Source organism: Parasteatoda tepidariorum, chromosome 5, assembly GCF_043381705.1.
Source record: "Parasteatoda tepidariorum isolate YZ-2023 chromosome 5, CAS_Ptep_4.0, whole genome shotgun sequence".
NCBI classification, from domain to species: Eukaryota; Metazoa; Arthropoda; class Arachnida; order Araneae; family Theridiidae; genus Parasteatoda; species Parasteatoda tepidariorum.
The window spans coordinates 16,252,526-16,270,203 of record NC_092208.1 but is presented as its reverse complement, the minus strand read 5'-3'; the positions used below and the strand labels follow the sequence as shown (position 1 = coordinate 16,270,203).

Below are 17,678 nucleotides of genomic sequence, written 5' to 3'. Positions count from 1 at the left end.
AATGCATGATATATATATATATATATATATAAATCTGTAATTTTCCTTTGTTTTATCTTCATTTTCAACTTATACAAAATTATATATGTAAAAGGAAAGAGTGGGAAAATTGCTGCCGTTGAAAAGACTACAAATTGCTATTTGTAAGTTATTGCAATAGGCTGTCTGCCATGTGCCTGGTGTTATTTCAACATGGAATATTGCTTGCAAAATCACAGAAACTCTTTTATTATTACTTTTTTTTTCACTCTGATCAAACTCATGTACATATAATAAATAACATTGCTGTTTATATTTGTTAAAAGGGATGTTTGATACTGCCCCATTTTGCCTAAATCCTTGTAGATCCTATTCTAAACTTAAAATGTGAGAAAGGCAAAAAGTGAAGGGTAAAATAGATGTAAAATTAATCAGCAAGAGATAAAGTGGGCCTAAGCAGGAGATGCAGTAACCTGATCATACTGACTTGGATTCTGAGATTATATAAATGTCACTTGTTCGTACAGCACTGAGATATATGCAAGAAAATGGTGGATCAAATGGGTTCATTATTGGTGCAGAAGTATTGACAAGGATGATGATGTATTTGTGAACTAGAGTCCCATTTCTCCCTACTTCAAGGGACAAAATGTTACAGTTCGTGATTTTGAATATATTCACAGACAGATCTTAAAATGAGAAAAAAATTTCAAATTCGAATAGTGCAAAGAATGTTAATTCAAAATAAACTTTCTGAATTTCTTTCTATTTGACAGAAGAACTTTAAGTATCAAATTTTGCCGACTCTTATCCCATAAGAATAATTCAATCTGCTATTATAAATTATGCATATGTATTAAAGTTTCTTGCTGTATATGTTACATTGTATACAAAAAGTGGCAGATAAATTTATAAATCTCGAAATACATTAATCACATGTCAATAAATTTTGGTTGTCACTTCATTTAAAACAAATAAACTAAACTCACAACTTTTTCTTTACTTTTAGTAAACAAGAATAAGAAATTGAAAACTGGATATGCAGAAAGGATAGTATTCTCAGGTTCAAATGACCATAAAAAATTTAAAAGGGCCCTAGAGCAGAGGAGGTTGCAGAAAAAGAAAAAAAAAACAGTTGTATAGCACTTAATCTCAGGGCTCTAGCTCCTTGCCTCAAGGGGGGGGAGTATCATTCCGAACAAAACAAATACATTTTTTAAATTCAGATAAATTTGGAAATCTTAATTGAGATCATATGTCCAGGATCACTACCGATTCAAAAAATAATGATCCCATTCAATTTCATTAAGTTGAGCAGCAAAAAAAAAAGCTAATCATAATAAATTTTAATGGGCAATTTCATAGACAATGGTTAAAAAAACAGTGAAAGCTCTTACATTCCATTTCAATGTGAGACTGTTCTTTGTTCTTGCATATAACCTGGGTGATTGTGGTGCTTCAGGTTCCACTGACGGTGTTTTAAATGTTAATCCTGGATTGATAAAAAGAAATTCAAATTCAAATTTTAATACCAAAAATATAAGGAAATGCCAAAACAAACAACCATACAATCTAAACAAGTAACAAGGTTGTCAAAAACACTCTGAAAAAAAACTTAACTGATTTTTCAAGACTAACTTTATCAAATTTCCCTGATTTTTTTTACGACAGGGACCATAGCATTTATTATAATTTTTTTTAGATGTGCCATATTCTTACACATAAAATTTATAACAAAACACTTATACTTGCTACTAGAGTTGTAAATAAAAAAAAATTTATAATTATTACAAGACCAATTTCTTTTAAAAAAATATTGGACTTTTAGACACCTCCACCTAAATGAATGTTTCTTGATTTTAATGGTATTTTAATTAAATCTACTGAGATTCTCTTGATTTTCCAAGATTGATAAAATTTCTTGACTTTTTCCAGTTCACCAGGTCTAAACTGTTAGATAGAATATCAAGGACAAGTCATAGATAAAAATTAAAAAAGAAGCCAAACTTGTATTTGTAAAAAAAAAAAAGAAAGGACAAGCTTATCTTGTATATTAAGATATTTTGCTTAATAAAAATTATGTGGATGTTCGGTAATCATGTGAACAATCACAGATTAAGCATTTTTTCACATCTTTGAAACATTTACAGGGCTTTAATTAATTACACTTATATTTTTTCATTGACATACATTCAAAAAAGAAAACCCTTGCAGCATGCAAATTTTCCCCAGGATATTTATGTTGTAGACTAAATTGCTTTGCAGGACAAATAAAAATTTAGAGATTTTCTGAACCTTGGTACAGACTATATTAAAAATTTCTTTGGAGCTTACATAAAAGAGATTAAAATCAAATACAATATAGGCTAAGATAATGCAGGAAAAGAAATGATTTAAAAAAATATATTGAAGCTAATTTATTGAAATAAAAAAAAAGTTTAATAATATAACAGTTTGGAAGAAAAAAATTAAACCAAGGGTAAATAATGAAGAAAACATACAAACCTTTAACACTACTGCCTCTAATATCATCAACAGATGCTTGCACACTAAAATAAAAAAATATTATATTAACCATTTGAAAAATTAATATGATTTTTTGAAATTAGGAGACTGAAATTAAATAAAAATAATTGACTATTTTAACTTTTAAGTTGTTTCATGAAAACTTTAAGATTAAAGTACACATGTAACAATTTATAATGGAAATACTTTTTTTAATATTCATGTTTAATCTAAAAACCCTCATTTGCAACACATGAAGAAATAGAATAAAATAGCTTTTCTATAAAAGTTTTAATGCATATGTTTTGTAAAGTAAATATATATTAAAGCATTGAAGAGAAATAAGTGAAGAGAAAACAATGAAGAGAAATAAATGAAAAATAAATTCATTAACTTCAAATCAAGATTTTAAAAAAAGTAAGAAAAATAGGAATTTATAATTATTACAGAACATAAATCAATGGAATTACAAAAATGAAAATTCTATGGCAATATCAAATTACACCTTTCAAAAAGGATTTTGTTTTAAAAATTAAATAAATAAATAAAAAAGTTTACAGAAGCAAAGAATGTATGGGGAAAAATTTAACTGATTATACAAACTAGATTTACTTTCTAGATTAACTACAAAAAATAAATAAATAAATAAAAATAAATAATTCAAACTTTAAGTTAACAAAGTTATTTTAAGACTGTTAAAGCATGACAGAATAACAAATAATGAAATAAACATACCAAATATAGTATTCTGTAGCTGGCTTTAAAGAGGTTATGTTACAGTGGTGATCAAGTCCACTAAAAATACATAATTCTTATTAATATTTTTCAACAGACAAAAAAAATACAATTTATTAAAAAAAAGTGCACATGGGTAATAAATACACACTAAGAAAAGTAATACTATTTTTTTCCTTTTCAGTCTTTGGCTTAGAAAGTTAAAACAAAATCATTCATGTTTTCTGTGATGTTTGTCTTATAAAGGCAAGACTCAGTCTTTTTGTAATATAAATTTTGCCTAATATATAATCATAACTCTTGCAGCTGGCAAAAATTATACATTAACCCCTATCAGTAAATGATGAGTATAACTCGCCATAGTGTGCTGTATGGTGTAAAAAACCAATGATGAGCTATACTCATATGCCACTAAAGTTACCAGTGAATATGATAATAATTATTGTTCAAAATTTCAAATACACATCTAGGTTTTTTGTAGTTTCTTTTAAATAAAAATTAAATGAAAATGGTTATTTAATGCACAAATTTCTGTAATTAAATCTTACCAGAAAAGATTAAAGAAAAGCATCTTTCCTCTTCAAAGAAATTCAATTTTATTTATTACGATTCCGTTAAGTCAGAATTAAAGCATTTAATTTTAATAAAATAACTCGCAATCGCATTTTACTTAGCAGCAATTGAGGTTCAAAATAAAAGTGCCAGTTTGTAATTGTGATTATTTTTTATTGTCATTCATTATTATTTTCCTCCAGCATCACATTTAAAACATAATTTCTGGCATATAAGTACAAAGTAGTCAGAGGAATGCTGTTGAAGGCAGGAGAACTTTAAATCGAAAGTACATTTGAATGAAAAATAATTGGGTGCCTAAGATTTTATATATAAAAAAAAAAATTATTGTACATCTAAAAGCATAAATTCTCAAACAAAAAATAATAATCTCAGAAAAAACTAGCATTTTCCTTTAATGTTTAATATATTTTTGTAATAAAATGGCAGTAATTGTATAAAAATTGCAAAAAGCATAACATCATAATTTAAAATAAATAATGCAACAGGAATAAATTCTTAAAATTTTTACATTTTTTAATAATTAAAATATCTCCCTGGCATATATTTTATGAAGTTCTCAAAGAATAAATTGATACCTATAAACAGATTTATAGCGCCCTTCTTTTCCTTTTTCACAGAGCATGACTTCATACATTATTTCACTCTCTTGAAGAGTTGAACAAAGTGATGGTTCCAGCTCTCCTGATGGCAGATCTGGTGGTTTCCAGCACACCATCACACTATAGGGAGAGAGTTCCGTAACCTAGGAAGTGAAAAGGAATTCAATTAATTACAACACAACACCAGTGATTCTACTTACGCATAATAGCGCATAAAATATGCCAAAAGTCATAGAAAGGATGTAAAAAATTAGTTAATAAGCAGAAAAAAAGCTCAACGGCAGATTTATAGTGGCAAAATTATACCCCACGTTTACATTTATATTTATAAAAAATCCTTCTTTTCCTAATAAATAGATAAAGGAGAAAGTTGAACTGAGTATCCAACTGCAAGTCGCCCTTCCTTGATGTTCTGTCCTAATTAAATTACCCGATTGTTCAAATATTGTTCAATTGTTTTAAAATTCTTTGTTTTGACTACATATAGATAGAAGAATAATGAATGTTAATATTAATAAATGGAAAAAAGAAGTTCATGCTTTAAGGACTCATTTTTAGCAATTAGGTATCTAGAAATTCAGAAGTCCTGGATAGTAAGGATCTCCAAAGAAACTAAGTCCAAAGGACTTCTTCTTCTTTATAAATAGTTGAAGAAGAAAGTTAACTGAGTATTTAACTACTGTTGCCCTTCCTTGATATTCTGTCCTAATTAAATGACCCGGTTGTTCAAATAGTGTTTTAAAATTCTTTGTTTTGACTACATATAGATAGGAGAACTATGAACGTTAATATTAATAAATGGACAAAGAAATTCATTATTTAAATAGGGATCCACTTTTCGTAATTAGGAATCTAGAAATTTGAAAGTCCTGGGTACTAAGGAGCCATAATTCCAGAAGATTCACTCAACACTTATGAAATGTTCATTTAAGTAACTCAAAACTAATAAACTACATTAATTTACATGAATTATTCCTGAGAAAGTGCTATCTCATTACTGTTAGGAAAGAGAAAATATTCTAGTAGTGGAATAAACTACTCATTGGAATCAAAACCAGCTTCCGGTGCTATCAGAATTAACATCAGAGACTATAATATCGATTTATCAAATCATGTATTTAAATTGAACAATAAAGACTTCCATAGACGAACCATTAAAAATTTAATAGAGTATGCCATTTCCATACAGTAAAGTATAACTAAACTCACAATTTATCCAAAATCGTGATTTCGATAAAAATTTTCTTACCATTGGAGGTCTTAGATTCGAGAGGTACTCGGTAAACAACCAGGTGACTTCCCCGTCTAAATATAAAAAATATAAAAATTAGTTTACATAAATTATGTTCATCTTAAACAATTACATAGCTTTCAGAGTCTTGCTTCTTAAAAATAATTTACATACAGAATTTTCCTTTTGACAATAGCTTGTTAAACTTCAGTAAAAAGAATTTTGAAAAGTTGAACACCTAAATATATTCACTTGTCGACAATGGAATGCAGAAATCTTTTAATAAAAAAAATAGCATGTCGAAATATTATTGGAGTTCCGTTTAAACCAAACATAATCTAGTCTCTTCTAATATTAAAACACATAACGCAGCATTTACATTAACTATAAAAAATATTTTGTATTACTAATTAAAAAACTAGCTTTTAAACTTTGTGCAACATACCAACAACTGTAAAATAATTGAAGAACTAAAAAAGGAAGATAACCAAAGGGTCACTTGCTAATCGAAATCAATTTTTAAACACAAAAGGGTATTCTTATATTAAAAATTAAATAATTTTGTCCCAAATTCCCTTTATTTTTTGAAAATTATTATTTCAAAAGTGTCTAAAAATAATAAATCTAAAAAGAATAATAAAATTTTTGCTAAAAGAGCAATAAAAGTTCAGTCATTGAATTATTTTCATAATTATGCAATCAGTACAAAGATACTATTAGTTGACAAAACAAAGATACTATTTAGATGACAGAACAATAGGCACTCTTTGTTTTCTATCAATAGAAGAAATTTATCAAGAAAATAATACTCTAAATAATAATTCTTTGCAATTACAAAGTTTGTTCATATTGTATTCAAAATCAAAATTTAGTTTTTTAAAACAAGTCGAAAGTTAGAAAATGATTGCAAATTACAAAAATGTATCACCGGTTTAAAAAAAAAAAATTTTTTTTCATAGATAAGGGTGGTTTTATAGTTTAGTTCCTTTGAGTCATGCAACTGGAATTAGATTAGATATTTTCATAAAAGAAATTATCAACTGATAAGTGCTTTTAACTAATACTTACCTTCTGATGCATTACTTCCAGAAGCAGAACTTCCACTTATGCGATAGTGGTCCTCATACCTGTGAAGTTTTTTGTCTGAAAGAGGTAACCATAACCATAAGAGCCATAACCATGGAAATTTAAAAACTTAGAAAAAAAAACTTAATAAAACAAAAGTGCTTTTTTTTTAGTAGTGTAAACTCAACTTTAAATTTTCAAAATTAAGATGTAGTTTTATGCAATAGATTGAAAATTTTAGCATAATTTTTTTGCTAACAAAATCTAGATTTCTTTACTATTTTTTTTAAAGCAACGCTTAAAAATATTTTAGAAAATTTTTTTTCCAGCAATATACAGCTTAACAAGTGCTATGAAACATTAATACATCAAAACATAAAATTATCTCTCAATTAAAATAGAAGAAATCAAGATAACATAAGTGAAGTAACACTGTATAAAAGTGTATAAAAATTAAGCAATTTATCTTTAAAAATAAAATTATTTTAACTTTTGTATCAATTTATTTCTTTTTAGGCTTTTAAAGGAAACCCTGGAAAATCTCATAGGAACCCTGCAGAATCTATGTTTGGAAATCCTTATTCTACTGAAGTTGCAAAAATATATAGATATGTTTATTTATTTTTTCCAATGGCTGAGGACATGAACAAGAGAAATCGAAAATAAAATCAACAGCACAAAAAAGAAGGAAAAAAACGAAAAGTTAATGAGATAACCAAAGGTTATTTCCCCACAAGACTTCTCGCTTCCCAATATCTCATTGATTTTAAATCTCCATGGAGAGTTCTGCCGGTACACAAGTGATATATGTCCATAGACTCAGACAAAACATGGCCATTGCCTCCTATTTAGGTTTATGAGGTATACCTATGAGACAATTATTTTTTTCATACTTGGTTTCTATTTTAGCTAAGGGTTCATCCTCACGCCTTGACTGCATAATTTGTTAAGAGGTGTGAAAAGGGAGCTTCCTCAATTTGTACAAAGACAGCATGGCAACCTCTTTGGCAAGGAAGTCTACCTGCTCATTATAGTGCGTTTATTGTTTTTGTAAATTAAAAACAAAAATGAAAAAGAACAGTTGACTTTGCTTCATCCCATAAAAGCACAATCCCTTCAAAACAAAACTGAAATGTGACAAGCATATAATATCATTAAGAAAAAGTTATGTGATTAGAAAAATTAAAAATTAGTTCACAAATTAGTAAAATATTACAATTAAAAAATAAACTACTTCATAAGTAACAATGAATTAATAAATGAACACAAACAATTCTGAGGGGGAGAAAGCAACCACAAAAAAAGATATTTTAAAATTACATAAATATACCTTTGTTATTTCCTAGTAAAGATTGGCTTGGCAATATTGTTAATTTATCCCTAGATCTGCTATCGGTTTTTCTACGAAACTTATATGTGGACCGTTGGTAGCTTTCATCTTTTTGAGTTAGAAAAACTTGACTTGGAGGAGGGGAAGTATCTAGCTCTAAAAAATAAATTATACATTCATAATTTTACAAGGAAAGGAATTACAAGAGCAAATATTTTACGATTCAGAAATGCAATGAGACTCACACTTTTTAAATTAAAGGAGTATAAATCTTTTTCTTAAGAACAGAAAAATACATTCAAATCAAGTTATTTTTATTAAAAAGGACAAATTTAGGTGATAGAAAATTAGGGGACTATGCGGGGCAGCAAGATTTCAATCAAGCAGATTAATATTACAGTCAAACCCCGCTATAGTGAACCTTCATTGGACCGAAATTTTGGTTCACTATAACCGGGAGTTCACTATATCCGTTCCGCGGGCAATTTAACTAATGGATCCCAAACTCCTCCCTTTTATTACACATTATTTAAATAAATGACTGAAAAATATTATTTAGTAGCGAAAAATGTGTTATTTTTCATTACTCTTCGTCTTGCTTACAAAAAAAAAAAAATTTAGTAATCTTTAGCTGATGAGCAATCCTGACAGAAAATTCATATTGATCCCACTGACATCTTACAGGTGGTTTGTTTAGGGATGGGAAAGTGAGATAAAAGAAGCTTATCACTAAATTCCGCTCTATAGATGGTTTTAAAAATCGGTATATGTAATAATTTAAAGTAAAAATTTCATAATTATTACAAAAAAAATTAAGAAAAAAATCAGTTGAAGACAGAAAAAAGTTCATTATATCCAACTTCCTCACTTTTTTGTTCACTATATCCACAAAAAATAACATTATGCGTGTATAGCAAGGTACGGGACCTAACATTTCGTTCACTATATCCGGGAGTTCACTATAAACCGTGTTCACTATAGCGGGGTTTGACTGTATATATAAATATATATTATAACAATTAACTGTATGTATTAATTTGCTTGATATAAGACAATTTAAAGTAGTTATACTCAGGGATCTACAAAATTTAAATATTTCTGGGATTCAGGACCAATGTTTAATAGTCAGCAAGTTATGGAATAAAATATAGAGAAACAGCGTTTTGCTTTTATGAAATTTACATAAAGGCAATTATGATGCACAAACAATTATGCAAGCTAAAATAACAATACTTTAGAGGTTTTGAGAGACTACACTAAGGAAAGAAGAAAAAAAGAAGAAAAAATTCAAAAATATTTAGATTTTTGAATTAAAAAGAAAACTTAATTTTATTAAGATATAGGGACAAGGTAAAATTTTAATGCACCCTGGCATCTGATGTTTACAGATCTCTGATTGTAATTATGTTTTTCAATGTTGCATGTTTATGAGTATCACTTTCTTGTTTCTCAGCAAGAAATTTGACCCCAAGGCTAATATGCTTTGTTTCACCCAGAATCCCTAATAAACTGGACAAGACCTTGTTATCGAGAACAGAAGAACTATAGCGGGGGCAAAATGTTAAAGAGGATAACTAACCTAGAGGAGATTCACCATTGCATTGAGATGGTGGTGTTTGCAGTACACCTGGTATACTTTGTGGACTAAGGGCTGCTGGTTGTAAGTGACTAGGAGGTTGAAAATATGGAGGACCAAAGTTAGGATATGGATAGTACTGAGTACCTGCCATCCCTGTACTCGACGCATGGCTGGGGCTCTGAAAACAAAACAGCAAACACTAATCAAATCATAGGCATACATACTAACTTTTTGTTAAAGAAAAAATAATATAAGAATTATAAAACTTTATATAATAATGGAGGTTCAGACACATAACTGCAATATTGTCACACTACAATTTAGATTAATTCATAACTAGATTAAATGGTTTTTTAAGTTCAACTGTTCCATTTCTAATGTTGATGAAATTTAACCTTTAACTGATTAATTGATTTTAGTTTTGCAAGTCACCATTATTTAATTTAACTGTATACATTGGTCAATTTTTTAACCCACATGAAGACAGGATGAGTACTATTCCGATGAAATCTCGGATCACAATAGTTACATAATTTATCAAGCCTTTTGGTACCTTCCACACTGGCACATATAGGGTATGGTTTTGCTAATTGTCATATAAATGCCAGCCAGTTTTCAATACTATTTCAAGACATCCTTTTTATGAATAGAGCAATACTCATGAAATGCTCTTAATTAAATGTATAGTAGAAAATCCCTTGTTAATTGCAAAACTTACAAACTTAGTGGAAAAAGTTACATTTTAAAAAACAAAATTTTATATAAGCTTAGGAGTGCAATCTATTTATTTAAGATGGCAAAAAATAAATAAATAAATAAAAAATATTAAGACAGTCTTCACATTTTAAATTCTTAATTTTAACAGCATAATTACAAGCGTAACCAGCAGCTCTCATTTTTCATTCTCGTGTGAATATTTTCCAGTGCCAGATTACCTATAAGGCCAGACTAGGCCATGGCCTGGGGCCCCCAATGATTAGGGGCCCTCTAAAAATGGATTTTTTTAAAATAAATTTTAAAAAATTAAGAAAAACAATGATTTTTTTACAAAAAAAATCTATTTCAAACATATATGTTAAGATTATTATAAAATGTTATGATTATTTTTTAGTTCTAATTTAACAAAATAAAGTAAAATTTAATTTATTATTATTTATTTTTATTTTAAATATGCTTTCTTAAATGAAAAGATCTATAAATACTTTTATATTTGAATAAATAAAAAATATACAAAAAAAAAAGGGCCCCAAAAATTTGTATGGCCTAGGGCCCCCGCATACGCTTAATCCGACACTGGTATTTTCACAATAATAATAATAATCAATGAAAAAGTGAGTTTAAACATTAATGGTTTTTGCAATTACTTAGAAAAATAACTAAAAGTCTATATTTGTTTTTCGAAATATTTTTTTTCAGGAGAAAGGCAAATAATTACGAAAATGAAACTAAAGGGAGCTCTTCTGAAAGAAAAGGCAAATAAATATAAGTAGCTATTGGTTATAAGGTATATATATTGGCAACTGCTTTTCCGAGCTGTTGCAGGCGCGAACACTGGTCTTTGTAACCAATAAGTGCTGAATTTTAATAATAAGGTTAATTTGCAAAAAATATCTATATTTAACAATGTACAACGATATTTTTTAAAGCTAACTCTTTTATATTATTTTTACATAGATCAAATTTTATCGAAATAAAATTTTTTAAGCAGCGAGAATAATATCTTAATCAATAATTATATAATCAATAATGACCGCGACATTTTCGTATTCGATATTGTAATCATTACATTAATGATCCCGATATTGTCGTATATTGATAAACCTATGTATATTATCATTATTAAGCGCCTTGAACAACACTACTACCACAAACAACTCGACATTGTCATTAAATTTGATATCTATCAAAACAAGGGGATAAAACATTTCGCCCAAAATCAAACGAAAAACGTAATAAATTCAAGCACGTAAAAAGTATAAGCTACGGAACTATTTCGGATAAGTTTTTCATGGCTTTAGATCAAAAATGGATCATTCAGCAAATTCTTTGAAAGAAACATGACCATTCCAAGAATCTCATCAACTTTGAACAAACAACAGGTGTTTGAAAATCCAATATGTAAATAGCGAATGACGACTTCGTGACGCACATTCGCGAAAATAATTTTAAAAGTCGTAAACGGAAGAAAATAAAAACAGGTGATCAGACAAAATTCTCGAAATAATAGGTAGAATTCCACGTAAAAGGTGCTTAGATCTAATGAAATTTCGGTATTTCATTTTCCTCTTTAATAGGTCAGACATCGTTTCGAACTTTTTCAAATTAATGAAAAATCATTTGTACTTAAACACACATAAAATTTAATGCTCTCCTTATTTACACTTATTTCAACAATGCATTTTCTATAAAACAAAAATAGTATTTTGATATTTTCACTTGAAACAAATGGTAAAAATTAGGTAAAATGGGAAAAATTCGATAACATCATCAAAAGTCAAGTCTACTAACCACCTTCGATGACAAGTGAATTGCACCCTCCCCCCTTAAAATAAAATACATAAAACACCCTTAAGTACTCGAGCAGTTTGTTAGGCATATTTTAAAGATTTGGTTAAGCAGGTTTGTTAGGCAGGGTAAAAACTATCAAGTTTCAAAGTATTGACATCATTTTTCCGGACATAAAGCAGACTTAAATCAACATATAAAAAAAATTAATTTTTTAATAAACACATCAAAATTTGTTCTTCAAAAGGTCGAGAACTTTTAACTAATTAAAGTCAAAAAAATTTAAAAACAGATGTCTAAATAAGAACACATGCTGAAATTTAAAAACAAAACAAAAAAATATCTCATGAATTCTATGATCTCATCAAAGAGAGAAAAATATCTTCTGCAAAATGTTTTTTTATATTAATTATTTTCATTAGAATGTGTTTTCCCAGAATTCTATTTCCGTTCTCATTTTAATGGCAAGCGATAATAGTGAAAAGAAGGGTTAAAGAAAATTCAAGTGGGCGACAGAGCCTTCCTTCTCAAGTATCTCTGATAGCGAGTCTTATCTTCTGCTTTTTTATCCACCAAAGCATACGATTTAAAAAGAAAAAGGTTAGAAGGTTCACTCATGGCGGACAGGGAACAATCACTAAGGAATATCTCAAATGATTTTTCCAGACTTCCGGGTATCGTATTGATTTGCAACAATTAAAAACCACAAAAACGAATTGAGAACTGGTACACATGAACATTAACACAAATGGTTTCCAATTCGTTGAATGTTTTCCTTTTAAATGATTTAAAGGCGTTTTAAAAGTGAACACGCAGAAAGTGCTCTCCTTATTTTCAAAAATCGTTAGCAAATATGCTAATAATAATTACGTAAACATTGCAATCCTGTGAAAAGATAAAACCGATTTATTTAAATATCTTTATTTTTTAAATTAAAAAAGTGTAATTTTTTTTAAAAAGTATTTTAACTGAAGATACGTAGCGTTATACAAGCAACGAAAGGAAATGAATTTGAAATAAAAAATTAATTAAAATCTTAAGTTTCCACTACGACACGAGTCGCCAAAGTGGTCGAAATATAATTAGAGATGAATTAATACAAATGCTATGAAATTAATTTGGCATTTTCATACAATTAAATTTTTTTTATGGTCATTAACTTATTCTTAAATGCATTTTTTCTAAACTTTATTATTACGAGATATTAAATTTTAAAGAATAGTTTATGACTTTTCTTTACTAGATAAGCAATGATTAATTAAACAGGCAAAATCTATCTAATGAAAAGAAAGACCCCTGCGAAAAAAAAGGTAAAAATAGACAAGTTAAAATAAGATATAATAAATATTTAAAAAAATTATCCTGCAATTTGATATAATTAAATTTTTCCACAAATTTTTTATGTAATTAAATGCATTTTTCACCAGCTCTTAAACGAAATATATTAAATTTTAAACAATAAAATACAACTATATTGTAGATTATTTACGATTATAACCCGAACGTTACGCTCGACGCTGACACTTTATTCTAGGAAAAGGAGTCTGAAATCGCCAGCTATGCGATGTGAAACAATAATAAATAATGTTTAAAAAAATAAGACCACAAAGTCAAGGCCAAGAAATTTTTTTTTATTTTAAAAAAAATAATAACGGTTTAACAGAAATAGAAAAAAAAAATTTTAAATTTCGAAAAAAAAAAAAGAAAACGATTTTAAATGAGCATCGCTGGAAGTACGAAATCACGTTGCACTTTTTCCTCGAAATCGTGGGCGCAGACGATGCGAGACCCATTCCAGTTTTTCAGCCCTTCACTGGAATGATAAAAGGGAGAAATGACTCCATTCTTTGTGTCACACGGAATTTTTACCGCCGATTCCGATGATGACACGGTGACTGATCTCTAGAATCATGAATGGAAGTCAGAGGGGGAGAGAGGAGAGGGCGGGGTCATGCGACGGCATTGTGTTCTTTTCACAGTTGATGAACGAGCCAACACGTATGAGTGAGCTTTCGTACGTAGACTGCACGTGATGAAGGGAAAGAAAAAAAATAGCTGGGTCATTTCCAAGGATTTTGACCCGCAATCGGATTCTCTTTATATAGAACAAAGTTGTGAAAGAGATAGTAAGCATTATTCCGAAAATTATTCAAATCAACATCATAACATCAGGGGGTCGGGTGAGAATACACTGTCGATAATTAAAAGCCCTGGACACAAGTTCAATGTGACATCTGCAGGCATTGCGCAACTAAATGCAATATACAAATATTTGTGATGTCCTTAAAAAAATATCGCTTTAGTTTTGTAGCAGTGGTATGTGGATGGTCGAGGCTAACTCCTCAATTAGATGCCCCCAGAAAAAGGGATAGTCATGTGATCTCTGGAGAAGGGGAGAAAAAACGTTAAAAGCATTTATATAAAATTGAGATCATATATTTTTTTTTTATCAAAATTTTAACAAAAATAATATTTTTGTAAAAATTTACGATTATTAATTGTTGTAATCATATCATTTGTTCAGGTGTCGAGTAGCTCGGTTGGGGGGAGGAAGAAGTAAGAGTTTGATTATTTTAGCATATTAATAATTTATTTACAAACAATATTTACAGACATCAATTATTGCATCATTCTTCACATCAGGCTCATTTGGCGCGCACCTCTACGCTCTCTGTTACATAATCATCTCTCTCACATTTGCAAAACAGACACAGCAGTTGTGGCGCTGCGCCATCTGCCGGACAACCCACCAATAAGGGGAAATGTTAACATAATAAAATATTCTAATATGAAAAAATAACAAATGGATTTGAATGACCTAGAACTTCATTAATACATTTGTTTAAGAATCATATTTTATTCTTCATAAAATAATACGCTAAGACAGGTTTTTATCGTATTAAAAACTTATTTTTCTTATCCTTTTATTATAATATTATCATATTTTCAGATGCATAAAAATTTGTCTTATCTAGTAGTTACGACAAAAAGAAGAAAAAAAAGAACTTTGTGCAATGCAATAAACTTGTTTTCCAAAATATAAATGAAAAACATTGATCTCAAATTAATAATTATAATAGGATGAAAAAATGTGAATTGAGAAAAACAGATTTTAAGGCACACAACATAACTGTAAATAAATAACTTCAAACAAAATAATTCGAGTTTGCAAACAATTCCAGTTTTTAAATTGGTGCGTTGTTTTCTGCTTTCAGTGAATGGGTTTCAGTATTTTTGCTGAAATTTTGGAAGTCTTTATTTAGAATTATCTGGTGCTTGATGTGAAACGGCTCAAAATAAAAATATTTCATGATTTTAAATTTTCGCTAAATCGAAACTTTTATTATGCAAAATCCTCCAGTCTACTTAAGTTGTGAAATACTTCTGTCAGTCGTTTTAAAGAGAGTCAGTAGGGCATATACCAAAAATGCTTTAACTGATCTTTTTCGATGTATCTTTTCTCAACATCTAAACAAGATACTGCTTCAAATTTTTTTCGTAGACTATTTACATATGCGTGTTAACACTGCGATAACTGTTATGGCCCTATATCTCTCCTTAATATTAACCTATAATATTCAAACGTGGTCAGGTATTAGGTTATAAGATACTATACTACCATATCAAAGGAAATAATAATACACAAATTAGGGGGGGGTGACAATGTGGTATAATATGTATGCATATATATAGAATTGCGCTTTAAAGCGTTAAAATGGAGAAATTGTTGCTTATATCTTATACGCATACACATATCGGCCTACATCTTCCCTTAATATCAACTTACAAGGTCAGATATATTACAACATACTATATCACCATACGAAAGGACATATCTATGGCGGAAAATTGTTAAAAAATTATGAACTAAGAACTTTTAATTTTTTTTAAAAAAAGTTTCATCATCTTCATAGCTCAAAAAGTATTCAGGTTAATGCTAAAACATTATCACAGCATACAACTGATATTATCTCAAAATATCCCCCCAAAAATTTGAAAGCGATATCATAAGTAGTTTCTTAGAAAAGGTACATCGAAAAAGGTCATTATAGCATTATTGATATATGCGCTACCGTCTGTCCTTAAAAAGCCCTTATTTTCTGAGCACTTTCTTAAAATAACTTATTACTAAAAGCTAATTTGATGATTGAATATTATAGGTTTACTATTTTACAATCAGAACTTACAATTTTTAATCAAAATGTTTCACTCAGTTTGAATAAAACCAAGTAGATAACTTGAGTTGTTAAAAATGAATGCAGTATACCAAAGAAAAAAAGAAATAGGTCGAATCTTTGCATTAAAATCATTAAGTGTCATTAAACGTCAACATTAATTAAGTATCATTAAAACGAAAATATAACTCTAAACTATTAAGTTACTAGCATAATTTAGTAAGTAGGTAATTTTTGGAGAAATTGCTGAATCATAAGGATAATAAAGACGGTAGATATTTGAGAGATTTGCTTCCTCTCGTCGCGAATGAAATACATAACAGTTAAAATAAAAAGTGTTTTAAAAATGAAAACACCACATCTGCGATGTTAACTGTTTTTGAATACTCACCCAAAACTATTAAAGTAGCTTAAAGCTTCCATGCTAAGCAAGAAAAGAAATGTACAGGATTAATATGAAGATTGTACCGTATAGGGGAGAAGAAAAAAAATTTTTTTTTGAATGTTTCATTCCACCTTTTGTGGCCTACATGTAGTAGTACAAAAAAGAAAAGAAATATAAGATTTTTTTAACCTTAAAAAATAGAAAGCTTTTTTTTTTCCATCATGAGTCATGGATAGACTGTAATTCAGCGGTTAAAAAAACAGACGCGCCCAAAATATTTCAATCATCCCTTAACGTCGTTCGTTCATTCATTCATTCATCTGAAGTGAGATGTCATGGATGACCTTTTCATTCACAGAATTATCGGTTCTCTCAGAGACAGTTACGTTCTCACACCACGACTCACTGAATCAACCAAAAAAAAACTAATCAAATAAATCTTATGGCAAACTCTCTGGGCAAACTATAAAGAGAAAGGAAAAATAAAAAGTTGGTGTAATTGATATAAAGGGTGCGGTCGGAGAAATTTAAATTTATTGTTTGTTGTGTACGATGAAATAGCACACATAATCATCGGGGTCATGGTCATAAAAATATTTAGTAAATACAAAATGCTCTAAATTAAACTGGCAGTTTTTAAAAATTTATTTCAGGAAAACGATTGAGTGTCGAAAAAAAAAACTTGCAGCAAATTTATGTAACAAAACATTGAAGTTTTGTCTATGAGTTTTAGTTTATAAGGTTTTTGTCAAATTGCGCTGCAAACATCGAATTCAAAGGAAAAAAGAAAAGAAACCGAAAATCACAACAAAATTTTTTTGAAATTTTTCATAATATAAAATCACAGTTCGATATTTTTGTTATGTCGACTTTCAAGTGTTGTGACGAAAAACGAAATTTTTATGCATCCAAAGCAAATCGTAATTATAGTAAGAGAAACTTACAGCGCCATCTGTCGTAACGAAAATAAAATAAAACGAGAATCTCAGTGATGAAAAATTTATGCCCTGAATA

The 17,678-nt window shown here is 28.8% G+C and overlaps 1 protein-coding gene across 2 annotated transcripts in view; it reads right to left on the bottom strand.

The window, feature by feature from the left end:
- LOC107456948 (fibronectin type-III domain-containing protein 3A) overlaps nt 1–17,678 on the bottom strand; it is a 108,748-nt gene that overhangs the window by 19,987 nt on the left and 71,083 nt on the right. For both annotated transcript variants that reach the window (XM_043044810.2, XM_043044811.2), the window contains exons 3-10: nt 9,600–9,777; nt 8,021–8,176; nt 6,694–6,768; nt 5,644–5,699; nt 4,371–4,537; nt 3,220–3,279; nt 2,485–2,528; nt 1,377–1,471 (exon numbers count right to left, since the gene is read on the bottom strand). In XM_043044810.2, the coding sequence (XP_042900744.1) occupies nt 1,377–1,471; nt 2,485–2,528; nt 3,220–3,279; nt 4,371–4,537; nt 5,644–5,699; nt 6,694–6,768; nt 8,021–8,176; nt 9,600–9,777 (831 nt within the window). The remainder of the gene's footprint in view (nt 1–1,376; nt 1,472–2,484; nt 2,529–3,219; nt 3,280–4,370; nt 4,538–5,643; nt 5,700–6,693; nt 6,769–8,020; nt 8,177–9,599; nt 9,778–17,678) is intronic.